General features: G+C 44.2%; 1 protein-coding gene across 2 annotated transcripts in view; it reads right to left on the bottom strand.

Moving 5' to 3' along the window:
• ALDH1L2 (aldehyde dehydrogenase 1 family member L2) overlaps nt 1–19,670 on the bottom strand; it is a 37,966-nt gene extending 18,296 nt beyond the window's left edge. Inside the window, exons 1-11 of one of the 2 annotated variants that reach the window (XM_048499834.1) lie at nt 19,415–19,668; nt 15,413–15,557; nt 14,270–14,504; nt 11,954–12,119; nt 10,686–10,787; nt 8,277–8,366; nt 6,975–7,109; nt 6,562–6,687; nt 5,163–5,254; nt 1,639–1,786; nt 899–1,018 (exon numbers count right to left, since the gene is read on the bottom strand). In XM_048499834.1, the coding sequence (XP_048355791.1) occupies nt 899–1,018; nt 1,639–1,786; nt 5,163–5,254; nt 6,562–6,687; nt 6,975–7,109; nt 8,277–8,366; nt 10,686–10,787; nt 11,954–12,119; nt 14,270–14,504; nt 15,413–15,557; nt 19,415–19,465 (1,410 nt within the window). In that variant the 5' untranslated portion in view covers nt 19,466–19,668. Of the gene's footprint in view, nt 1–898; nt 1,019–1,638; nt 1,787–5,162; nt 5,255–6,561; nt 6,688–6,974; nt 7,110–8,276; nt 8,367–10,685; nt 10,788–11,953; nt 12,120–14,269; nt 14,505–15,412; nt 15,558–19,414 lie in introns of both variants that reach the window. The other variant, XM_048499835.1, reaches the window with a different exon arrangement.
• Nucleotides 19,671–26,698: the final 7,028 nt, after the last annotated feature.

The raw sequence follows: 26,698 nt of genomic DNA, 5'->3' as shown, positions 1-26,698 counted from the left end.
TTTGATTCCCTGCTCTGCCACTTGAGCTGTGGAGGCTTATCTGGGGAATTCAGATTAGCCTGTGCACTCCCACACATGCCAGTTGGGTGACCTTGGGCTAGTCACGGCTTTTCGGAGCTCTCTCAGCCCCACCCACCTCACAGGGTGTTTGTTGTGAGGGGGGGAGGGCAAGGAGAATGTAAGCCCCTTTGAGTCTCCTACAGGAGAGAAAGGGGGGGATATAAATCCAAACTCTTCTCTTCTTCTAAATCACTATGTCCAAGTTGGTTCAAGATATAAACAATAAAATAATAATATAGTAAAAAGTCAGGTACAACCAATGATTAAAACAGAATAAGATGATAGAGGACTGATGAAATATCATTAACAAAACTAGCTTTAAAAACTATAAAAGACAGGGATAGTTAAAGCCAACTAGTTATCATTTATGCTAAGTTTTAAAGACATGAAAAATGATAGAACTACTGTTGAGAGTAAAGTCTATGGTTGTGGCTTTAATGGATAATCCCTGGCAGGGAGGGTTGGCAGAAGACTTGAAGGTAGACACAGGGATTGAAAGAGAGCAAATTCTTAATCATTGTTATGAAAACCCTGCATCCCACCTAGACTACTGCTATTGGAGAAACATAGGCTCATTCTGCACACGCAGAATAATGCACTTTCAAGCTGCTTTCAGGGCTCTTTGAAGCTGTGCGGAACGGCAAAAACAGTTGTGAAAGCAGCTTGAAAGTGCATTATTTTGCGTGTGCGGAATGAGCCCTAGTATAGGTGCCACCACTAAGAAAGTCCTATCCTGAGTACCCACCCAGCTTCAGAATGTGGGGACACAAAGAGAAGAGCCACTGACAATGACTTCAGTGGGTAGGCAGGCACAATGTACATCAAATAGTTTACTCACTGATCCATCAGTTGGATTTATAGAGTCGTATGTTTTTCCATCTTCAGCATCTATAAACTGTCCATTGATAAAACACTGATGCGGCATCTTTACAGTCATATTGTTGACATCTTTTGAAACCTAACAGCATAACAAATCATGGTTCAATTTCCCCTATATGCAACACACAGGTAAACATTATGTTTTGATGGTAAAGAAAAGGCACAGCAAATGCCCAACTATACATGTGATTATCACATCACACCAATGAGAAGAAAATTGAATAAAAATCATACCCATCTTCAACAAGTTTGTCTAAATACTTTTTTGTGTAGGTGCATGTGTGTGTGGTAAACACAAGCATGGTTTATTTCACTTATACTCCTCCCTTTCCTGCTGCATGCAGTTTAGCAATGGAAGACTTTTTGATTTAGGAGGTTTTAGTTTGTCGTGAGGGGATGGCCACACATGGTCAGCATAGCAAATCTGCTGTTTTTCCTCCCTCAATAAGTAGGTTTATTATCCATAAATTTTGGGAGGACAAGTGATGGAATGTGCAGTCCCAAAATAAATCAGATTTGTAGTTATAGTCAAACACCAGTTTGTTCTTGATGTCCAAACAGAGTTTGGGTGTCATATAAATGTTGCATATGTTTTGCCAAACTTCTCCATCCTCACCTTCTTCATGCACCACAATATCAGTTTCCTATTTATATCCTGTGAAAGAATGTGAAATCAGAGAAAGTGAAAAATCAACTTACATAATCTATTACCAGTTCTTCCTCCTTATCTTCTCCCCGATGTTTCCGAACAACCATTTGGATAAAGTCTCCAAACTTAGGTGCCATATAGACATCTTCATTCTGTAGCTCAAGGCCACAACAAGTTTGTTTAATCTCTTCAATCATTCTTAAAAAATAAGATGGGGGGGCGGGGGAGAGAGAGATGAAACACAGGTCGAAACGACCACATAGGAGATTTTTGTGTAACTATTTTTTTTTAATCTTTTGCACTTTTTCAGGATGGGGCTCAATAGGCTATATAGCCGCGATGGCGAACCTTTTCGAGACCGAGTGCCCAAATTGTAACCCAAAACCCATTTATTTATTGCAAAGTGCCAACACGGCAATTTAACCTGAATACTGAGGTTTTAGTTTAGAAAAAACGGTTGGCTCCAAGGCGCATGTTACTTGGGAGTAAGCTTGGAGAAGCAACCGTGCAACGCTTCTAATGGGTGAATCACTACCCTAGGAGGGTTTACTCAGAAGCAAGCTCCATTGCCAGCAACTGAGCTTACTCCCAGGTAAAGGATCATGCCCAGGTTAGCCCAGATGTGTGTGTGGGGGGGTGATTTTCCACCCCACCCACCCCCACATAATGAACTGTGTGCACGTGTGCCCACAGAAATGGCTCTGAGTGCCACCTCTGGCACCCGTGCCATAGGTTCGCCACCACTGCTATATAGTATGTCCGGCAATTTGGAAAGCATTCTCAAGCACTAGATTTCTTTCTCACTTGATCAAAGCCAGAAGAAGACAAGCATATTAAAAAAAGGAGTGGGCAAATCGCACACTCCAGTGAGATCCCCCAGCAAGTGTACCAAACACCAGTATGTCAAACCATTTTGATCGGCATACAAGGCCAGCCTATCACATTGAGGTTACTGGTCGGCGGCCATGCGGACGGCCAAAGCAACGATGGCAAGATACCATCAATGTGGATCTGAACATTTCAGGCCTGCAACCAGACATGGTACCTGATCGAGAGAAATGGTGTTTAAAAATCCGAGCAGTAGGAAGGAGATCACCTGTTTGCTGGCACACAAGCATCTTCACAGGTAGAACCTGCAAGAGTTTTGGCACTTGACCCCAGAGGCATAGCTACAATGGGGGCATCTGGGGACAAATGTCCTGGGTGTCCACCACTGGGGGCGCAGAAAAATTTGGGCTCATTTCTAATTTTTTTTGTATTTTTAGTGTTTTTCATTTGTTGGCCAGCAGGGGGCGAAGTTTTCAGGCTAGTGGCACCAAAATTTTAGGCTATTGTCAGATGACACTCCTGCTGATACCACCCTGAAAGGTTATTTATCCCTGCTCTATAGTTTTATCCTTACTCCAAATATTTATAGGTTCTATATCACTTTCACTGTGATTTTTTCCCAAAGAATTCTGGGAGTGGCACTGAGAATTCCGTTAGAAATCTCTTTCACACACACATGCATATACACAATATAATCTGCAGAGGAAAGGGACTGATGATTACTCCAGTTGAATATTGTCATGTGCACTTGCTCTAAATGTATGGAATATGATTCCTACTTTCATAAACTATTAACAAGGCCAGGATTTTTCCATTCCACAGAATACAAACCCTGTATCTGGAGAGCCAGAAGGAAATGAAAGAAGGGCCAGTTTAGAAATCTGAGATGGTAAATGGAAACCACAAATAGTTCTCTCTAACAGCTGTCTCCATATGTCAGCTGTTTGCTCACCACAGACTGTGCAATTGCCACCACACCAACAATATTTTATTTTTTTTAATGTTTGAGATGTGATGTGACAAAACTTGCCAATGCACACTGGGGGCTGTTGTCCAGAAACAGTTCAGCATATTGGACTCTAATCCCCACAAAGAATTTGTGACATCCATGTTGCAGGCATAAGGGGCAAATTATTTGCAGTTATAAGCATGGGGCAAAACACACATGACCTTGGATTTACAAAAATAGTGGACTGTTTTAGATGGGTGTGTGAAGTGCCATCAAATTGCTTCCAACTCATGGTGACCTGATGAATCAGCATCCTCCAAAATGTTCTGTTGTTCACTGCCTTGCAAACGGAGGGTTCTTTTATAAAGTCAACCTATCTCATGTTGGCTGTTCTTTTCCTGCTGCCTTCGAACTTTCCCAACATTATTGTCTTTTCCAGTGACTCTTGTCTTCTCATGATGTGTAGAAATTGTGATAGCCTCAGTTGAACCATTTTAGCTTGTAGGGACAGTTCAGGCTTGATTTGATCTAAAACCCATTTTTTTCGGCAGTCCGCAGTTTTCGTGACACACTCCTCCAACGCCATATTTCAGAGGAATCTATTTTCTTCTGGTCAGCTTTCTTCTTTTTTAGATACCTTAGCATTAACAACGAACAATAACAGCAACACTCTCACACCCTGATGTTAACACCAGCAGCATAGAAGTAAATTCCCATTGGTGTCCGGTACACAGTTTTGCAGTCTCAGCCTTAATCATCAAATTGTTTCAGTAAGGGCTTGGAACAATAAGCTTTTAAGTGGAGGAGTCAAAGCTGGTGGCTTGGAAGTATACAAATGAGCAGACATGCAATTCAGTGGTGCAGTGGAGGTCCCGAAGGATTTGTGCTATCTGCAAGAAGCTCCAGCTGATGTGGTATGCAAGTTACTAAGACTGAAGAGGCAGAGCTTAGCTAGCAGTAATATCAGGTCCAATGGTCCTTTACTGGTTCTTCAGGATATCAGAATTCCTGCGGGTCTGAAAGTTACACAGCATCCCCTGGCCATTTTCAGTGGCAATGCTGAAGTCAGCAAAAATTAGGTTAGCTGCTCCCTCTGGCCGTTTCCGCACGGCCGTGGAGGCGAAGGCCGTTCGCATGGAAGCATGCGGGCGGCCTCCAGACAGGCCGGCAGACGGCTCCGCACGGAGCCGCCTCTTCCCCCTTCCCCGTCCCACTCACAGTGTCCCCGTCGTCGGCCTGCTGGCCGTCGCAGCCCCGCCCATGCTGCCCTCCGACCTCCAGGGGTCGGAGGACAGCGTGGGCGGGGCTTCGACGGCCAGCAGGCCGACGATGGGGACACTGTGAGTGGAACGGGGAAGGGAAATAGCGTGTTCCCGGCGGTGCTGTTCACACCGCGCCGCCGGGAACACGCTGTTGAAGGAAAAACAACCCTTTAAAGGGTTGTTTTTCAGGGCGGCTTGATGCCGCCCTGGGGGAGAGGGAGCGGAGTCAGGTCGGTGCTGCTGCGTTGCAGCAGCGCCGCCTGTGCGAATGGCTCCCTGGGGACGGCGTTTATCCCGTCCCCAGGGCGCCATTAATGGGCCGTGCGGAAACGGCCTCTGTTTATAAAGTGCACAGGGAATAAAATGCCTAATTGTGATACATGTAAGTAGAATGTCAGAAGGCCTCAGCTTGCTATAAATGTTTGGATCCTATGCAGCGTGTTGGGATACGGCAGCCAGGTGACATTCTATTCCATGTGGAGCCTCTTGTGAATAGAAGGGACCAGATCTTGACTACTAGAAGTGGATGACTTACCTAACAACATCCATAGAGGATGCTCCAGATTTAAAGAAGTCGGTAGAATCTTCAATGGCAGCCACATTGCTCAAAATTCCTTTCCAAATGGACTGCAAGAGAAGGAAAATGTCTGATGTGATAACATATGCAAAGCAATCTATCAAGGTGGCCTAAACATCTGGCCATTTCTTAGTTCCACTGACCCACTAAATGAAGGGACAGCCTTTTCTTCAATTAAGTGTACCTTTTCTTCACTTAATGAAGTGACAGCTCCAGATGTGTGCAATTCCCTCCCTAAACAAAAGAAGGACTTAAGACATTTGGAAGATGGTTGTTTAAATTTGCTCTTATTGCAGTTTTCACCTATGTATTTATTGTTTCTTTGTACTTTGGTATATTTCAAACATGTTGTTAAGTTGTTTTGAACTCCAGAAACTTCAGCCCTTTCTGCACGGGCGCTGAGGGGGGTGCGTCAGCATAGTTTATGCCGATGCACCCCCATGCGAACGGTCCTGCTGGAAGCCTTCACACAGGCTGCGCCGCTCCCAAATGCTGCTTACCTCCTGTCGCCTTCTGTCGTGTTGTGGAGGCCAGGGGACACGCCCCCCCCCCCCCGGCCAGAGCGACGACCCTGGAGAATGAGTCTAGGGGGCGTGTGTCCTGGCTTGCACAACGCAACTGGAGGTAAGGCCGGGGGAGAAACACCGGCTTCCAGCCAGTGCCGTTCGTATGGCACCGAATGGAAGCTGGCGTTTGCAAAAAACAGGGAGAGAGGTTCAAAACACCATTTTGGCAGGAACCGAGCACTGCTGCAGCAATTTGGCAGCGGTGGCTGTGCGAACGGTCCCCACCTAAATGGTGTTTTACCGGCCTGCGCCGCCGCTTTTGGCCTGAGCGGAAAGGGCTGTTTCATGTCATTTATTCCATTTATATGCCGCCCCTCCCCTGGAGCTTGTTGTCCCCAAAATTACAGCTTTTAAAATCTTCTAACTTTGAATCAAGCACTGTGTGTATGCGCATAGATCCACACACACCAACCTATAATGGGGCTAGCTATTTCTGGTATATGTAAACTGCACTCTCACATCTCATGGGTATTTAATGAAAACATGCATATTCCACCTTAAATCTTACAAAAACATCCACAGGCAACTTTACAACAATTTATAACAACACACAAAGTAATCCCCAAAATAAATCCAAAATCATTTATATGCATATTTAAGCAGTTTGTGTATTCCCAGGGATTTATTGCAGATTATCTTCAAAGAACACATGCTTACATGATCTTGCGTTTGTAACTGTGATATCAGATAGATTTAACACCCTTTTGTCTTTATAGCAACCAATGTTTAAATAAAACTGTGATTATCATTGTGATTTTCTTCTTAAACACAGAAATTATGCATAGAACTACCTTGATATCTTCTGCCATCTTTTTCTCCTCTTCAGTAAGATTTACAGTGGACACCTCATCCCTAGAAAAATATTTAGATGCTGGGATCATTCTTCCATCTTCAAACTGTAGATGTCTTATCAGCAACTAGAGAAAAAGAATTACATATAAATAGTGCAATCCTGAATAGAGTCAATGGTTTTAGAAGGGTGCAACTCTTTTTAGGATTGCACTGAAGGATAGCTAGAAGGCTGGGGTGGGGAAATAGGAGAAACAAGGATTTGTTTCTGAACAGCTATACTAGAACATCTGCTTGCAGTCCTGTCATAAACCTAGAGAGTGCACAAATAACATACAATTCCATTTTTCTCTTGATGTTTTCAAGAGTCTACTGGTATATCTTTCATTTAGTATCATGGTTTTCAAATGCTTACCATCTTTTTATCATTGCCAAAAAGAACAAGTCCATTCTTAGTTACAAGTCCAGGTTGGGTGGCTCCTTGTATCACCAGTTCCTTGCCAGGGGGTACTGAACTATCAAGTAATGTTGACCCATAGAAAGTAACCCTCTACAAAAAAAAAAAAGAACCATGAATTGATGATAAATGTTCACTGAAATGGTGACCTGCTTGCAGTCCTATCTCTGCTACTCTAGATGCCACTCTGCTACTTAGGTGCTCTGCCGCTAAGCAAAGGCTTAGTTAGGTCAACTCCAGCCTGTGGTGGACTCTGAGTTTCCCGCCCCCCCATGACCCCCCCCTGTGCACAGCCCCCGTGTCCCCCCTGCATCTTCCCTTCTGCGCCCCACTTACATGCTGTAGCCCTTCTGCGAAAACTGGTACTGGCTGCAGTGCGAGAGAACTGGCCAGGCTACACCACAAGAGCTGGCTGCACCGTGGCCATCCCCTCTGCCCGGCTCTCATGCTGCAGCTGGATCAGCCGGGCAGAGGGGGTGGTCACAGCACAAGAGGACTGGTCAGGTGCCTGGACAGTTCTCTCATGCTGCAGCTGGGTCGTCTGCTGCCCAAGGGGCAGGCCGAGGGCTGCCTCTCAGCCCGAAGTGTGGGGAGCGATTTTCCACCCTCCATGTGATGCAATGGGGCGTGATGCAATGGGCCTGGGGCGTTTGTCCCCAGATGTCCCCGTTGCATCTATGCCACTGCCACTAAGTTATGGCCCTTTCTGTTTGATTCTCAAATCATATCAATGCTACAGGAAAATGTGTGCTATTATTCATTGCATGTTGTTAATTTTTGTCTCTTGAGGGTTGGACAAACATGGGGAGAGACAAACAAAACAAAAATTGACAACAATCATGCTTTTGCCTTTCAGCAAGCTCAGCTGACTCTTTGAGAGAACTATTCTTTAAATCATGTCTCATAAAGGAAATGTGTGAAAGCCAACAAATTTACCTAAAATAATGCCTTTTGTGCAATGTTGAGTCAGGAGATAAAGACATACTATTAACATTTCTTGTTCATCAACTTCTTTTACTCCAGGAAGTACACAGTGTTACCAAATCATTCACCAGTCTTACAGCAACAGATCCTATGGAACTTTTATGCCAATAGTGGATACTTACCACCCATACAAGGAGACTTCTGATGGTGCTTTTTTAGTGGCACAAGTCTTGCTATGTTGGCAGAAAACATGACTGTCAGCAGAAAGGTGTCTAATCTTTTTTGCTGACCCATATTCATATTTTTATCAGCATATTCGTAATTCACAGTGCTCACCTGACCATCAATCAGTGCCCAAGCTCCAGGTACTTTATCATGCCCTCTGATCCAGTTGTGCAAAGCTACTGCTGGTTGATCCCAAAAAATCTAAAAAGCCAAGAGGTTCATATTATCAAGTTCTTTCAGGTATAATCAAAGTAAAAATGATGGTTAAAATGACAATGTCAAAGCGAAGGAAATACAAACTATGACTGCAATTATTATGCAGAACATATGGATACCATCAAACAGAAATGTATCCACGAATTGCTGGTGACATGGAATAAACAATAGGATGGTTTAAAATTAGAAAAGGAAGCAGTTTCCATCTGAAGCATGCCATTGGAGAAATAACATCGTAATACTCCCGGTGACAGGAAGAACAACCTGGTAACTTCCATGTTGTTCTTCCAATGGTAACTGGAAGAAAAGATAAATAGGAAAGGAGAGCAACAGCTTCAGCTAATATTATCAAAATGTCTAGTATGGATTTTTCACTAACAATTTTGAACACTTATAAAACAGGAAATGATGGTTATTTTAAAAACAGTAAACAGAGAATAGTATATTTCACAGTATACAGCTAATGTACAGCTCAGAATACCATTGTAATCATGATAAGAAACAAAGTAGTCTATTCCTGTACAAGCTATGCATAATATTCTTTCTTTTGCCACTGAAGAACATTAAAATGCAAGTTTACAAAACCCTGCATATAGAATAACTAAGGCCGCGTTTTCTGCACGTTTCAACACGCTCATACGCCCGGCAGGAGTTCCGGCCGGGCGTGATGTGTTACTCAGCACGCTGATGCGAGCAAGCGAGGAGAACCCAGCAACGGGAGGCTCCGCGCGGGCTAGCGGCTGCCGACGGGAGTCGCGTTTCATCTTACTGTGTTATTTTCGCCGCCAAAAGTGCCGCGAGTCTTCGGCCCATACGCTGCCCTCCCGACCCTGGAGGTGGGATGACAGTGTAATGGGCTACACGCCTTCAGCAGGCTTAATGGCGGGAAGACACAGTAAGTAGCGGGAGGGAGAAAGCCCCCGGGCGGCGCTGTTCGCAGCTGCTACCGCGTTAGGGAAGACGATTCTCTCAACAACAACCCTTTAAAGGGTTGTTGCTTTAGAAAGCGACTTGACGCCTGGGGAAGGGAAGAGAAAATAGTCGCCGCTGTTGTGTTGCAGCGTATGGCGGCTTCGTGGTGGAACGGCGCTGCCTGGGGCTTCTTTTTTGGCGTGCGTCAAATTAAGTAAACGGTATCCTGGTTATGCAGATAATGACCTAAGGCATTAATTCAACATTTGCAGAGATTGGTTTGAATAGTTCATATGTGACTGATCATATTCTTGCAATAGGCGCGTTATATTCTTTACAGTAGAAAAGACAGAAGGAAAATTCATGGTGTTTTTTTTTTAAACCCATTATGACAGCAATCTTGAGAACAGTCTCCTGGGAGTATGCTTTAGGCCCCTTCTGCACATGCAGAATAATGCACTTTCAATCCACTTTCAGTGCACTTTGCAGCTGGATTTTACTGTGCGAAATAGCAAAATCCACTTTCAAACAATTGTGAAAGTGGATTGAAAGTGCATTATTCTGCATGTGCGGAAGGGGCTCCAATGAATTAAAATGGAACTTGCTTCTGAGTGTACCAGTTTAGGATTTCTCTGGCGGAGGATGGGCTCATTTTCATTACAACAACAAATACAACAAATACAATACCTTTAATGGCATATAAAAAGTGGTAAAATACAAATTATGTTAAAACCAATTGACTAAAATTTACACAAAGGTTTCACCCTTGATCCAAGTGCCTTTGTTAAAAACCTGGCAACTGATTCAGTAGTGTGGGGATGATGGTCACTAAGCAAGTATGAAACTATTTCCTTGTCTGATCTCACTGAAAATTTCTTCAAGATGGCCTCGAGAAAAGCAACCGATAAACTGCCAAATCTTTACGATGAAGGAGCACGTGTTCAGTTGTTTCGGGTAGGCCCGCTGCGCAGGAACAAGTCCTGTTCTCCTGTGGGATGCCATGATATCTGCCTCTTGTTTGGGAAGTCGGTAGCATATTAAGCCGAGCAAGCATAAAATATCTACGGAGATGTGGATTGATTAAATTACTCAGATATTTAGCCATGAAACCCGGCAATGGTGGTTGGGCTCATTTTCATTAGCTGCCAAAGGAAAGGCCAGCTGTCACCCATACTAGTTTAGAATTGTAAAGAGCTGTCAGTAAGTCTTGCTGCACTTCCTTGGAATGAGTTCAAGCATATGGGTCAAATGGTAAGATATCATACAACAGTGATGACTTCAACCTATTACAGCACAGCCAAATAACACATATATGGAATGCAAATGCAACACGCAGCCTCTTTTGGCACTATGAATCAGAAGCCACACCTTTCAAACTGTTGCCAACATTACCTCTGCATTTTCTTTCTTCTGGATGCCTTCATAAGTTGCCCCTTCTTCAGACTGGGGGACATGAGGAGCTTTACCATCGGCAATTAATTGCACAGCTTCTATCTAAACAGCAACAACAAAAATAACATTGGTTGTGGTGGGTTTTCAGGGCTGTGTGGCCGTGGTCTAGTGGATCTGATTCCTAATGTTTCGCCTGCATCTGTGGCTGGCATCTTCAGAGGTGTATCACAGGGGGAAGTCTGACTTCCCTCTGTGATACACCTCTGAAGATGCCAGCCACAGATGCAGGCGAAATGTTAGGAATACGACCACAGCCACACAGCCTGGAAAACCCACCACAACCAGTTGAATCTGGCCGTGAAAGCCTTCAAAAATAACACTGATCATCCCACTTTCCTGGACAGCATTTTTGAAATAGATAAACAGATGAGGGCAACTGGATCAATTAGCTTCAAAGGGTAAAACTCTAAAGAGGACAGTACTACAAAACATCAGGCAGAAAATGGCGGACACAACTTTACGAAAAAGCCAAGTCTTCCTAACAGCTTTCCAGGGCGATATAAATGCTATTTTATCAAACTGCTAAGTTTAACAGTGCAGATAATAATCGTTTCGATCCAAGTGGTGCTGAAATAACATTTTAAAATACTGTGAGAGAATCTGCACTTCATGCTGCTGTGACTTCTGCCCAAGAGAAAGGACCACACTTTACGTTAAAGGAGATGTAGGAGGAGGAGTGCATGACTGGATGCTCAGGATATCCAGCTAACCAGTCTCACTTGGAAGGAAAGAGCTGAACAGAATCAGAGCTGTCATTCAAACACCAGGATGGACAGGGTGGGATCATCAAGTCTTCTGAGACTGCTGAAGTCTGATTTTTGCTGGTCCAAATTTCTCCAAGACTACTGTACTCTTCTGGCTTTTTCCTTCCTCTCCAGTTACTGAATCCTATGGACAGCTCTTGCACTGATCTATTCTTGGCTACAAGTCTTTAACCCTTTGCTCTCTTGACTGAGGAACAGCCCTGGCTGGTTGGGAAATGGGACACTGGCCTACTTTACAGATTGTTTCAAACGACTCCTGAAAAAAATGCATGCAGCACACTTTGAACATTTAAAAATGGTATAGAATCAGCAAGAGCTGTGATGCCAGTCCATTCTATGGTTTGTTGCTGCGTTCTTATGTAGGCTAAAATTCTGCAATCTGTTGTTCAAAGGGTTGGCCAGTGTTCCTTCCAAGTTGTCTGTGGTAAATACAAACCTCCTTACCATGGCTTTTATTCCTTCTGGGAAAAGAAACCGATTATATAGGTCATCCACAGTATCATTTGGGCCAACATCACATTCTCGCTGCAGGAGAATTGGGCCAGTGTCCAGACCATCGTCCGCCCAGAAAACTGTAAATCCTGCTTTTCTGTCTCCATGAATTAAAGTCCTGATGACAAGTAAGGGAGCAAGAATGAGATCAAACCAAAATAGTCAGAAATACTAAGAAATATCAACATTTTTCATTATAAGCTGAGACAAAACATGGATGACCTTGTGCTAAAAGTAAGTGGGATGGCAGTAATCCTTCTCTGTAACTTCAACAGTTTTAGGTATGCCAATGTGAATACTTACAGCAAGTCACACTGAAGTCAATGGGTTATGTTTCCAAGTAATAATGAATAGCATTAGGTTGCATGTCCTGCATTCACATAATAATGCTAAAAAGAAGTCAAAATGGGTAAAGCCAAATCTGTAGGTCATTTTCCCTCCCATTTATCATTCCAGAGGCAGAGGATGGGCATAGAGAAGAGGCATGGAAACAGATATGGGAATAAGACTTGCCACAGAACACTCAGAAAAGTGAGGGAAATTATCACTCTTTGACTCTCAGCTTTTCGTAATCCATTTATTTGGATTCCAGACACTCCCAAACTTGCCACAGGCCACAGTGTGTCTCTCCTGCATAAACAGTACCACATTTGGCCCCTGGTTTTTTGCTGTCTAGCTGAGGAGTTCTTTTTCAAAAGTGATATCATAATTGCAACTGATTTCCTGCTTTAAAAAAGTTTTCTAAAACCCTGTGGGCAAGGAGTTTCACTGGCTCTTCTGTCATGCTTTTAAGTAGAGTGAGCTGCTCATATTCAGTTCAAGAGTGCTACTAGTTTAAAATGTTATGCTTTTCTTTATGTGGGAGAAGTTTCCATTATTTATTAATTTTTATCCCACCTTCCCTCCAAGGGACTTAAGTCCACCTTCTCTATTTTATCTTCACAACAACCCTGTGAAGTAGACCAACATGGTATATTAGCATATAACAAGCTCAACTTTTGCTGTGCATAGAAAAGAAAATACAAATTTAAATGGTTAATATGGATTTCCTTTATTGACATCATCAGTAGAAGGTCCAATTAGTCTTGGAATGATCTTATTGTGTTGACACTGGATTTTGTGGCGGGTTAGTAGAAAATAATGGTCAGCTACCAAGGTCAGAAAAAGTTCATGGACCACAAGTGAAAAAGCTGTTCATACCTCCTTGAAGAAGAGATTCTGCAGACTAGGGCCCAGTCACCGAAAAGATTCTCTTATGAGTCCCCACTACACAAACCTCATAACATAAATACATTTTCTGGGTGGGGTGTTGTGTGGTTTCAAGGCTGTATGGCCACATTCTAGTAGCATTTTCTCTTGATGTTTCACCTGCATCTGTGGCGGCCACTTCAGAGGATCCTCTGAAGATGCCAGCCACAGATGCAGGTGAAATGTCAGGAGAAAATGCTACTAGAACACAGTCATACAGCATGGAAACCACACAACACCCCAGTGATTCCGGCTGTGAAAGCCTTCAACAATACATTTTCTTGATGGTCTCTAGGCCTGGACAGGTTCATATGGAGGAAGGAAATTTATCTGGGGATAGGGCTGCCTCCCAGCACCTAGCATCCCCCCCACACCCCTCCCTTTAACAAACGCCCGCCCAGAGACTGCAGAACACCCTGCCACTGGCAACCCCACCCTCGGACTTCTCAGCGAACACAGGGATCTCTTGGAAGTTGCCGGGAGCTGGCAGGAATGCTTGAGCAGCTGCAGTAAGAGATCCAAGGGGATAGGAACCCTTTTGGAGTGGGATAAAAAGAGGGAAGAGGGTGATCACAGGGGGTTGGTTGGTATGGGAGATGTGGAGAGGGAAAGGAAAGACTGTATTGCTTGAAGCTGAGTGAAGGCATTCTGATCAAAGAATCCTGTGGCCTCTGCCTTCTATTGTCTTGCTGACTAGCCAGGATGGTCTGAACCTACCTTGCAATGATGGTGGAGAGGGGTGGGGCTCACCCAGCCCTTTGGGTACTTTTAGATCCTTACAAGGTCAGCCCTCTGAATTGGGCCAACAAAGAAAAAGAAAGCCAGAATAGCTGGTGTGACATGTTAATTGTAGCAAATGCATTGCTTACCCTTAGCTTTATAACATTTCCACTGTGCAGTACTATATGCTTCTCTTCCTCCGATAATGTAGTTCTCTCCTGCCTCTCTTGGCATCCTTCTGATTCCCCCTTTCCCCATCCATCATACTGATAACTGTTTATCTGGGCCTTGTTTACTCACCAGTTGATTGCAGATGCTCCTCTGTGCCGGGGAAGGATTGATGGATGGTAGATAATAGAACCATGCTTTGGTCTGTCAATAACATCCATGGGAATGAACTGTGTGCAGAAGGGAAGCACATTCAGCTCTGCTCCAACTGATTCATATGCTTCAAGAACTTCCTGGATAGGCTTGCCTTTGACCCTCCATCTTGGGAACTTGAATACAGGGGTCCCATCTTTTTCTGCAGCTGATGCTGGGGTCGGGTGGGGAGAGAGGAAAACAGAATGCTTGTAAATATGCTTGTTCATTGAAAAAATTAAGTTCAACATGCATACATGTAAAACGTGTAAGAGCATTACAGCCAGTGTAGTGGTTTGAATAATGGGCTGGGATCAAACCAAGAGACCGATGTTTGAATCCCTGTTCTGCCATGAAAGCTTAGTAGGTGACCTCGGACCAGGCATCCAGCCAAACCTACCTCACAGAATTTTTGTGAGGATAAAATGGAGGAGACAAGAATGATGTAAGTTACTTTGGGTTTCAACTGGGGAGACAGCAGGGCATAAATGAATGACATAAACAAACACACAAATAAAAGGTTCCCTCCAATATTATCTTCGTAGTGGGAGCTGCTGTGACTTGTGCTTCACCCAAATGCTCTTGAGTGCAGTCAAAACATTTAGGACATGTGGGAGAGGCCCATGACATCTTCACATGCTAATATCATTCATCCTGGCCAATGTGGCAACCTATAGAAAAGAGCTGTTAGGCTTTGTTATGATGCGGAAGAGTTTAATTCTGCATTTCAGGAGTTTAATTCTGCATTTCAGGTCTAACAAAGTGGGTCTATGAAAGATGATGCTACCAAAAAAAATCAGTTAAAGTGTTCTTATTTTTCTAGTGTTTTTCCCCCCATTATGATCCAGTATCAGGTGAAGCAACCTGTGATTGGGCTGATAAAATTTATTCAGTCCACAGCTGGTAAGTTATCTTGGTGCCTGGGAAGCAATAGACGGCTGCTTCCCAACAAATACAAATGTAGTGCATTCTGTATTTCATTAGCCCCATGCAAAGAAAGATCATCATGAAACATCCTGACATGGCTTAGACATGTCCCCACTACTATCAACATCATGCTCATTGTTCTCGGCAAGTACTTACCCAAAGGGTCGACCTTTCCATCTTTGTCTGGGACAGTGAACACTCCCACCACTTTATGGCCTTCTTTTTGCAAGTGTCTGTACACTTCTTGTCCAAAAAGACTCTGACCTATTAAAGCTAGCTTTAGTTTATTTTGGTAATACATCTGTCAACAAGAGGGAAAACAAAACACATTTCAGATAACATGAAAGCTAACTTATTTCCCCTGAAAATCTCCTTCACAAATTGGCTGATTAACATGGATCACCCAAGTAGAAATGTGATCATAACTTTTGATCATAGTTGGTTGGATTCAACCAGTCTTTGTTGTCACTGAATTCTCTTCAGCCTCCATTCAATGTGGTTTTTATCCATGCAGTTCCCATGATCCCCTGCAGAGCCTTTGGGGTAGTCAAAGGACATCCCTCTGCCAATTTTCACCAGTAGAAAAGATGTTTGGATCCAACCCTAATTAGTTGCATGTGACTTTTTTTGCCACATGCATACACTGTGTGAATTCTGTTTATTCTGCTCTTCCTAACATATATCAACATAGCACATAAAGTCTCCTTCCTATACTCAACAACCCAGTGAAATAGGTTAGGCTAAAAGAGAGACACTTCCAAGGCCAGCTAGTAGCTTCATGGCAGAGTGAATGTCTGAACCTGAGTCTATTCACTGCTCCATGTCAGCCCATTACAGCTTCCTGCCAAATGGAAAAGAGCAATGAACAGCAGATCCATGGGGCAGTTTTTGGATAAGCAAGAGGAAGAAGGATTAAACAACTTCTCCATGCATGCATTGCTGACTATGAACAGAAAAGTGACAGTATGTGTTTGGGAGGCACAAAACTCTCTTCATTCACGTGAAGCAAAGTCCTCACGTTCCCCAACAAACATGAGAACTGTGTAACATGATGAACCATAAAAAGGAAGTGACCTTCATTATGTATGAAAATCACAGTTCTGGTGGCTGCATGTATATTGGCATGAACTCACAGGGCACTATGCATCTTTTGCTAGATGATTACATCCATGTGTACGTGTAAGTGGCATCAAATCGCAGTTGACTTGGTGACCCCAGCAAGGGGCCTGTCAAGGCAAGTGAAGACCCTTCCTCCGCAGAGTCTTCCTTAGAGATCTCCCAAGAACCAGCCCTTCTTAGCTTCCAAGATCGAGTGAGATCAGGCTCTACTACGCCACTTTCCCTTCTTCCCGTTGTATCCATACAGGAACACTATTAAGGAACTGATCAGAAATGCTGTCCATAAATGTTTTCCGTGGCATGTCACCTCCATGCTAAATCTCAGCCCAGCCACCTATAAATGTCCTGACCTTCACAAAAAGACTGTCTTGAAACCAGATTGATTTAATACAGCTGGCTTAACAAACACAAACACTAGTAATGGTAATGAGGTGAGGAATTTGTGCAGGCCTTCTACCTGATTATCGGCCTGTTGCACAGTTGCTGTTCAACTACTAAATACACACCACAAAAATACTTCAGAGAATGTCCTTCAGTGTTATCCAAATAGTGCAAATTGGTACAGATTTCTAACCTTTGGAAATACGTTTTTTTAAAAATATATAGTCGGAAACACATTTGTCTAAACTGTTGCTAAATAAATCAAGTCGTTAAGGTGCCTGCATGGGAAGAGGCTGAAACACTCGCCCAAGACTGGAAATGCTGGAGAGCACTTGTTGCATATGCTACTTAGCATGGGAGGAACGAACTAACTTTAAAGTGCTCCTGGATTCCTGTTTTAATTTTTAATTCCCTGTGATCAATTGCACCCTTATTCCTTAGCAGCATGAGTTAGAAGAATCTCTTCTGGTATCAGCTCCTTCTACCTCTCCCATCATACAAAACGGTGCTTTCTTTCCCAGCAGGCCAGATTCAGCCTATAGACCACCAGCTGGTGTATACTGGGATCAATCATCAGTACCTTCTATTTCAGCACTGATATTGCGCTTTTTCGGCCACATATACACACAAACAAATTATGAAACAGCTGCAAAGAAGCAACAAGATCAACAAGCAGTTTTCCCTCAGATGGCGACTTTGCTTTCAAAGAAGCCACATTTCTGCAGAGTCTTCGTTCAGTTCTCCCATATGCTCTGAGTAGAAATCTGAAGCAAGCCCCTCCCTGTCCTGATGCTACAGTACATGCTGTTGTCAGTCATTCAGTCTCATAGTCAGCATTGCTGATGCAATTCCAAGAAGCTCAGATGAAGGCTTCTTACTATATCAGCCCTTTGATGTGGATTTTTCATTCAGGCAGTGGATGGCAAACTGAATAGTATTACCAGAGCCAGTGTGATGTTTGGAGTAGGACTGGAGGGAACTTGGCTTTAAATCACCACTTGCCATGAAAGTCACCGGCTGACCTGGGCCATTCATTTTCTCTGAAACACACCTGCCTCACAGGGCTGTTGTGAAGGAAGGGAGAACCATGTAGGCTACCCTGAGGTATTTGAAGAAAGGAGGGGATAGAAATGTGCCAAATCAGGGCCAAGTGGACATGCCAGTGGGGGCTGAGGGAATTGTAGTCCATGAACATCTGAAGCAACAGAGTTGGACACCTCTATGCTAAATAAATCTCAGACCCAGTATGTAATCTATCCAGGCTTCAGGAATAGCTAGTTGTCTGCAAATTTAATTATTCGGACTGGCCTGACTGTCCCACTGGCATAAGCATACAAATGGGACTTTTTGCATGACACCTGAAAAAGTCCTCTAAACAGCCCTGTTGCAGGATGAAGGCACCTGCTGTGGATGGTCCAGAGCTATCCCAGTCTCATCAGATCTTGCTAGCTAAGCAGGGTCAGTGCTGGTTAGTACTTGGATGGGACACTACCAGGGAATTCCAGGGCTGTTACCTGGAGGCAGGCAATGGCAAACCACCTCAGAACATCTCTTGCCTTTAAAACCTGACAGAGTCACCATGATTTAGCTGTGACTTAATTGTACCCCCCCCCCCCCAGGATGAAGGGGCGTAAATTGGGACCTTCATCATTTGACGGGGGGGACCCTGTTTTCAGACTTGATGTGATCTGATATGTAGGACTCAGAGTCATGTTGCAAGAAAGCGCTTAGCCTCAAAGGATTTTTTCCTCAAAAAAAATCTCTACAACAAAATTATGTGAGCTTAGGAAAGGCGTTATGTGGCGTGCTGCTGCACGCCCACAACACTTTTGCAAACACATTCAATCTACTCCATTCCTTACATACTTGGTCCTGGGGAAACAGCCTCTCAAATCCTCGTTCACCCATGAATGGGCCCCAACACTATCGCTCAGGGTTAACCTACCCAACAGGGTTTTGTTAAATGAATAAGATGGAAATCCTTTTGCAAACTGTTCTGAGTTCCTTGGAGGAAGAATGGGACGCTCATCTGATTGATAAACAATAGCAATGAATGTGCTCTCACTCAGGTGTTACATTTTCCCAGGCTTTAAAAAATATACTTAGGGTGACATAAGAAAAGATACTAATTTCACAACCACCAAGAAAACGGATGTGAAGATCGACAAGTGAACTGTCTGCTATATATGTACCCACATCTGCACACCCAACATCTTGTTCACAGGTGCAAAAAAATGACCATCCCCTAGGCAGGCTTATATAATTTACAAATTACACAAAACTGGGCAGCCTTTGTTAAATGCCCACTGGCTGCACACTACAGTTCACAATGTTGTCCCTTTGAAAACAGGAGCATCAGACAGAAAAAGCAACTCCTGGGAACAGGAGCGCTCGAAACAGCACCGCTGCCCAAACTGATGTGACAAGTGGTTGTTTTAACCCGATGACCAAAGCGCCAGCGAGGGTCCTCTCCCTGCCTATCCATCCCAGCGCTTTTCCTATACGTGTTTCCTTGCCACGCGCACATAAACGATTTGCAAAAAAATCTCAGTCGTCGTGTTTTGCAAGTGCGCCCTAAAGAGCAAGGTGTCCATCTGGCGGGTGCAGGCAGGCGTGCGTGCATCCATCCATCCATCCGGCTCCTTGTCACCTACTCACCGTGGCCGCGGTGGAGAATCGCCTTAGGAAATGGTTGGTCCCACCGAGCATTCTGGGCGCGGGAGGCGACGGCCTGGCCCGAAGGAGGTTCGGTGCTGAGGAGCCGCGCAGCAGCAACGACTGGGGGGAAGAAGAGCGAGATCGAGCGGAGGAGGAGGGGTCCCTCGCCCGGCTCCTGGATGCCCTGCAGAGAGCCCGCCAGCAGCAGCAGCGCAGCAGCAGCCTCGCGTCTGATGCAACAGACAGGCTGCCATTGGCGCCCGGCCAGCCTCAGCATTCCCGACGGCCGCGCGCGAACGGGAGGCGCGCCAGCCAAGCAGCTTCGGCAAGAGGAGGGGGAGAGCGACCCTTCCCGAGCAGCGCTCAGGTTCCCGGGGGTGGGCACGCATTTGCTGCCCTCATCTCAGAAATGGCTGGCCTGCCTCGCTCTGTGAAGCAGGCAGGAAACTCAACAGGTTGAGAGCCAGCGTGGTGTCGTGGTTAAGAGCAGGTGGATTCTAATCTGAAGAACCGGGGTTGAGTCCCCACTCCTCCACACTGAGTGGTAGAGGCTTAGCTGGTGAACTAGATGTGTTTCCGCACTCCTGCATTCGTGCTGGGTGACCTTGGGCTAGTCACAGTTCTTTGGAACTCTTTCAGCCCCACTTACCTCATAAGGTGTCTGTCCTGAGGAAAGGAGAGGAAAGGAGCTTGTAGGCTACCTTGACTCTCCTTATAGGTGGTATATAAATCCAAACTACTACCCTGTTTCCCCGAATATAAGACATCCCCTGAAAATAAGATGTAGCAAAGTTTTTGTTTGGAAGCATGCCCGACAAACAGAACACAGAAAAATAAGACATCCCCTGAAAATAAGACATAGCGCATCTTTGGGAGCAAAAATTAAAATAAGACACTGTCTTATTTTTGGGGAAACACGGTACTCCTCCTCCTCCTCCTCCTCCTCCTCCTCCTCCTCCTCCTTCTTCTTCTTCTTCTTGGTTAGGTGGACAAGCTGTGGGTGGACAAAGCTGTCCAAGCAGAGCTGTAACAAAGGCAAGGCAAGTTCGGGGTATGAAGCTGAAGGAAGAGTATATCAACGAGTAAAATAAACGCTGTGGTGTATTATTCTTGTTATCTTTGCATTTTCCTTTCTGTCAAAATAACTAGCATGAACGTATAGGGAAACAATGTTATGTTCTTACCTCAGGGGCAAAATTAGCTAGTTATGACTCTGGGTTCAGTACATGGTTTATGTGTTTCTTTAATTTACACCCCAATGGGGACCTAAAGCAACTTACTTCCTCTCTGTGTTATTCTCACAACAACCCTGTGAGGTAGGTTAGGCTGAGAGCTTCTTACTGGCCCAAGGTCACCCAGCAAGCTTCTGTGGTAGAGCAGGGATTAGAACTTGGGCCACCCAGATCCTCGTCTGACACTCTTACCTCTACACCACACTGGCTAAAAGTCCAAGACTGAAAATCAAGCAGTAGTGATTGGCATAAAAAGCACCGACTCTAGTTTAAAAATTAGCATACAAGAACGTTTATTTTAAAGTAGTACAAATCCTGTGCTATTAAAAAGTTCATTCTGCCTGATAGGGTAGGATGAGATTACCCAACAAACTTTCATGGTGGAGATTTGAATCAGAGTTTATACCAAAGCCACTGTAACCCCTGCACAGTTTTTATCCTTGGTACATACAACTTCATGTATCCCAGGGCTGAGCAGGTGTTCCCTTCACTTGGGATCATTCTTTGAAGGAACAGCAGCGATTGTGGTTGCTGTTGTGGCAGGAATCAGAACAAGCCGATCTACTTCTGCTGGAACTGAAATACTGCAAGACGCACAATGTAGCTCCACACCTGTTAGTCACCCATATTTGCAGGTTCTTGGTAAGAAAGGGAAGTGGAAACACACTATCTAGACAAACCAGATTCTGAATTGGGGGGTGGGGGAGTAAGGAAAGATTTTGTGGCACCTTATAAATGAGGAAATGTTTATTTTAGCATAAGCCTCCACAGACTAGAGCCCACTTCCTTATGCAGGAGTTGGCAGTCATGTACAAGGTTATTGAGCAGAATAGGGTGTAGCCTTATGATGTCAAATTCAGATGTAATCAAGAAAAGAATAGGGAGCTTTCAAAATGGTACTGATTGTAGTTACACCCTGTAATTTTGCTTCTCATGGCTTTTTAACTTTGCTGTTACAGCTTTTTCTTCATAGATGTATATATATAGCGAGAGAGAAAGGGAGACAGAGAGACACCATGGTTAGAGCATCAGACTGGGTGTAATGTTTAGAATATTGAACTGGGTTTTGGTAGTCCTTGGTTTCAATCCCAAGGCTGTGGAAGTTTGCTGGGTGACATTGGGCCATTCCCAGTCTCTTCGCTGAACCACTGGGGATAAAAGTGTGGGATAAATGGAGTAAATAAATCTCTCTCTCTTCTGCCAACTGTGTATCTATCTTATGAAACTGACAACATGAGTTCTAGACCATAAAAGCGAGAATAAAAATCTTTCAGATGCACAAAAATATGCATAACCTCTCTTACTTATTGCATAATTTATTACAGTTTTACTAGTTACAGGGTCCAGGAACTATGGAAGACACTAAATCCTGCTCCCCTCCCCCAAAATCTTAAACAGTAACACCCCTGCAACGCTTGCCTTGAAAGGTTATAGCTGGCATTGATAATACACTTACTGAGCCCTGTGAACTAGAAACATACTTCTTTTCTTATTTAATTACTCCCAGTAAGCCTTTGAGGAACTGCCCAAAAACATTCAGTTTGAAAACCAACTAAATGTGATTGTTCAGAGACAAAATGAGGATGACCCTGTGAAACAAGAGGGGTCTGCTGAAACAAATGACAACTCTAGTTTTGATCCACACACATGTGGAACAGTAAGATATCCAAATGTCACAAAATACCGGGGTGGGGGGGTCTCTTCTTTTCAAAACTCTCAACGGTAAAGCAAGAACACCTCTATCATTTTATTTCAACTTAGCAGAGTCAGTTGGTTGCATTGAAGTCCTCTGGAGAACCCACATGATACATTCTTAGAGCAACTATCTGCTGTGATTAGTAGCACCATCAGACCTTGCAGGGATCATTTCTGTGGGAAAAGCAACTGTCTATACCAGTGGTGGTGAACCTATGGCACAGGTGCCCAAGGTGGCACTCAGAGCCCTCTCTGTGGGCATGCATGCCCAGAGTTCATCATGTGGGGTATGTGGAAAATCACCCACACTCACACCTCTCTAGGTTGGCCTGGGCACAATCCTTTACCTGGGAGTAAGCTTGGTTGCTGGCTATGGGGCTTGCTTCTGAGTAAACCCTCCTAGGGTTGTGATTCACCCATTCGAAGCATTGCACGGTTGCTTCACCAAGCTTACTCCAGAGTAACACACACCTCAGAGTCAACCGTTTTTTTCTAAACTAAAACCTCAGTATTCAGGTTAAATTGCCGTATTGGTCCTTTGTGATAAATAAGTGGGTTTTGGGTTGCAATTTGGGCACTTGGTCTCGAAAAGGTTCGCCATCACTGGTCTATACCATGGTACATCCCATGTCTGCCCGAATCCTGTTGACCAGATATGCGTTGGGAGTTTTGTCCTTAGAACTTAATTTGCAGACATGTCGGGGCCCAATTTTGACCTAGTCCATGAGGCATTGGGAAGTTTAAGTATCCTCCCTGAACCATTTTCCCTGCCTGAAATGACCCCAGGGAGGCAGTATTTACCCCACTGGGGAAATTTGTGTGTACCTATGGGCTGCATAGTCAGTTTCCCATTTGCACAAACACTGGACTATTTACTGTTCCCACAGTATTTTAATTAGCAAGAATATTTGTAATTCCACTTAACATATGGTAGCAATATACGGTATGTTTCTTATTCTAGCACTAAATATTTTCTCACAATTTCCTCCCCTCCCACTTTCCCTTCCCCATTTTTTCCTGTGTCCCTTCTCCCCCCCCCCCCCCCCTTCCTTTTATCCTCCTGCATACCTTCCCTCTGGCTGATTTTATGGCACCAGATTTGTTGGAAATGTATTCTATTGATTTTGTTGTGATTAGATTGAACATTGTGTGATGCCCTGAGCCCTTTGAGGGAGGGCATCTTATAAATCCAATGAAATAAATAAATAAGTGAAGCTCTTCCCAGTGTTAACAGCTTTGCAGTTTGCAGATGTTCTTAGAAATCAATCCTTATGTAACTTCTAGCAGATATGTTTTAAATTTTTCAACTTAGCCAAGTAATTCAATACATGTTTTAAAGGAAAATCTAATTAACATAATCAGTAAAATGGATCTTCTTAAATCTTAAAAGAGAAAACTTTGGTCAGACCATCTGAAGAAGAAAGCAGAAATGTTGCAGAAAAATGAAGTATAAATCATAGTGTCTGAGGAGTATAAATCATAGTGTCTGAGGAAACGCTGCCATCTTGTGAGTGCACAGTAAAAGGTTTTTTCCCCTTTTTTCAAATGTTATCATTATCTAAAAAACTGGAAGTGGAAAGTACTGTTAAGTCACAGCCAATTTACAGTGATCCTGGAGATCACTGTTCATGGAGATTACTGTTCATGGACAGTTTGTCATTGCCTGACTCTGGGTAGCAGCCCTGGACTTCTGGGGCAGTTTCTCATCCAAATATTAACCAGGGCTAGCCTTCTGGACAATTCAGAAGGTTACTATGTCAGACTGCACAGGGAAATTCACAAACACCAAGACAGCTTCAACAAGAAAGAAGAGACTCTGAAAATTAACAAAGCTTGGCTACCAGTACTTTAAAAATGGACTGATCTATAGATATATGTGAACAGGAAGAATGAAACCCTGGGAATATTTTAATTAGAGAGCTGGTTCAGCAGCAACCCAAAAGCTGCAATATATGCAGATCAGGAATTCTGTTAATAAAACATGTAAAACCCCAAACCATTAGACCATTAACAGCTATGGGAAATGGCTATATTATCCTCCTACACAGAAAAGATTACTCTCTAAACTTCATCATTTGCTCTTAGACTATGAAAAATTAACCATAGATACCAAAAATTTGGGAGAGGGATCTAAAACAAGAACTAAGTAAAATAATGGAAAATGTATTTAGGATTGCGTTATAGCTATCAAAGATCTGAAGAACTGAAAAAACAACAACCTACAGATGGTATTATCAGTTAGGATGTAATATAACAGCTTCCCTCAACTCAGGCTCCTTCCACACATACAGAATAATGCACTTTCAATACACTTTCAATACACTGTACAGGTGGATTTTACTGTGCAGAATAGCAAAATCCACTTGCAAATAATTGTGAAAGTGGATTGAAAGTGCATTATTCTGCATGTGCAGAAGGGACCTTAGTGGTGTTTGGTGTTGTATCTACTGGTAACAGGCAGATCTGGAAGCCGCACATGTTGCTGAAAACAAATATATGGTTTTGCAAACTGTGAATTGTTATGGTGATGAATAAGATTTCAGTGATGAAACAAGAATATTCTAAGATGATACAAGTAATGGAAATTAGACCCTCTTTTGGATTTTTTTCTTTTGAAAGAAGATGTTGAAGGTGGAAACATGACATTACAGCCCAATCTGGGGGGGGGGGGGCAGTTCAACAGCACCCAGGGATAGCACCACTGTGGCATAACAGCAGCGCCTCCAATGAAGTTCCAGGTGGTGCAGCAAGCAGTGGGGGTGGGGGTGGGGAGTAACCTGCTGCCACCCAGAAAACTCCATAGAAAAAAGTGACTTACACCATGTGTTTTTGTGGCATAAGTCAGAGGGACTGTAGTTAGCTTCCAAAGGCTTTTCGACCTGGGAACACTGCTAGCCTGTTCCCAGTTGTGCCAGTGCCCCCTTTTACACCAATGTAGCTCCAGGGTGACAGCCCCTTCTGATTAGAGCACAGTGAATCTACGCAGCATGCCCTTTCACGCCTGCCAGCATGCTAGTCCTCTCCGCTGGCATATTTGCCCCTTATACCAGCAGGGTGGGCAAACACACTGGCACGAGCTGGTCAGATAGAGCTTGGGGGAGAATAGGCAGCTGCTCAATTTGATCCTGGCCTCAGCAAGGCTTGGGACAAGCTCTAAACTGCAGGCCTGAAGTCTGCATCTTTAAGCTGGACCCAGGTAAGCTGAGGCCCAGGTGAGCACCAAATGGGTCCATGTTGCTCCCAGACACCACATACAGTTTGGGGTGGGGCGAGCTCAGCTGGCTGCACTCCTGAGCTCCTCGCGAAGATCAGATGCAAGGCAAGCCCCATTGGCTGGTGTTCAACTGCACCCCCACCCCAAACTCCATGGGAGTTCAGGGGCACGGCAAGCCCCTCTAGCCAGCGTTCAACTGTGCCGTGTCCTCATGGAGTTCGAGGAAGGGGCACGGTTGAGGGGAATGGCCCTGCAGTGCGCTTCCATGTGACCCCAGGAAGTCGTGTGTTGGGTTCTAGCACTCCTACCTTAGATGGCTTTTAAAAAGTGTGCCAAACAAATTCATGGACAAGGGTCTATCTCAGTGGTGGCGAACCTTTGGCACTCCAGATGTTATGGACTGCAATTCCCATCAGCCCCTGCCAGCATGGCCAATTGGCCATGCTGGAAGGGGCTGATGGGAATTGTAGTCCATAACATCTGGAGTGCCAAAGGTTCGCCACCATGGGTCTATCTACTGCTATCAGCCATGATACCGGATTGCTTACTCCAGGCTCACAAGCAGAATGCTACTAAATTCAAGGTCCTGAGTGGAAATCAGCGTGGTGGGAAATAAAAAAGAGACTTGTGTATGATTTGCCCTCATGGGTTGCTTAGGGGCACCCAGGAAGTATCTGGTTGTTCACTGTTGAAAACAGAATGATAGTCTACATGTACTCTATGGCTGATCCGACGATGTTCTTTTTATATTTTTACTGTTTCTCAACTACTACCAGCAAGTTAGGCAATGTAATGATGGCTTCTGCGTGTCACAAATTGAAGAAGCAAGTTCTGTTGAGATTTTTTACTTGGCTGCCATTTTTGCCCTGTTACAACTTCTTTCCTGTTTGGGCCACTAGGATGCTTGGGACATGGGGTGGGGTTGAGAGAATATGCAGCTACCTTTGGAATTGGAGTTGCCATCTATGGTTTGGGAAAATCCTGGAGATTTGGTTTTGGGGTGGGTCCTCAGAAAGGTGGAGTTTGGGGAGGGAAGGGACCTCAAGGAGGTATAATGTTATAAAGTCCACTCTCCAAAGCAACTATTTTATCCAGGGGGATTGATCTCTATAGTCTGAAGATAAGTTTTCTGGGAGATCTCCA

The sequence above is a fragment of the Sphaerodactylus townsendi genome, linkage group LG06 (genome assembly GCF_021028975.2).
Source record: "Sphaerodactylus townsendi isolate TG3544 linkage group LG06, MPM_Stown_v2.3, whole genome shotgun sequence".
NCBI classification, from domain to species: domain Eukaryota; kingdom Metazoa; phylum Chordata; class Lepidosauria; order Squamata; family Sphaerodactylidae; genus Sphaerodactylus; species Sphaerodactylus townsendi.
Note: the sequence above shows the minus strand (reverse complement) of the source record. Positions and strands in the feature narration are given on the sequence as shown.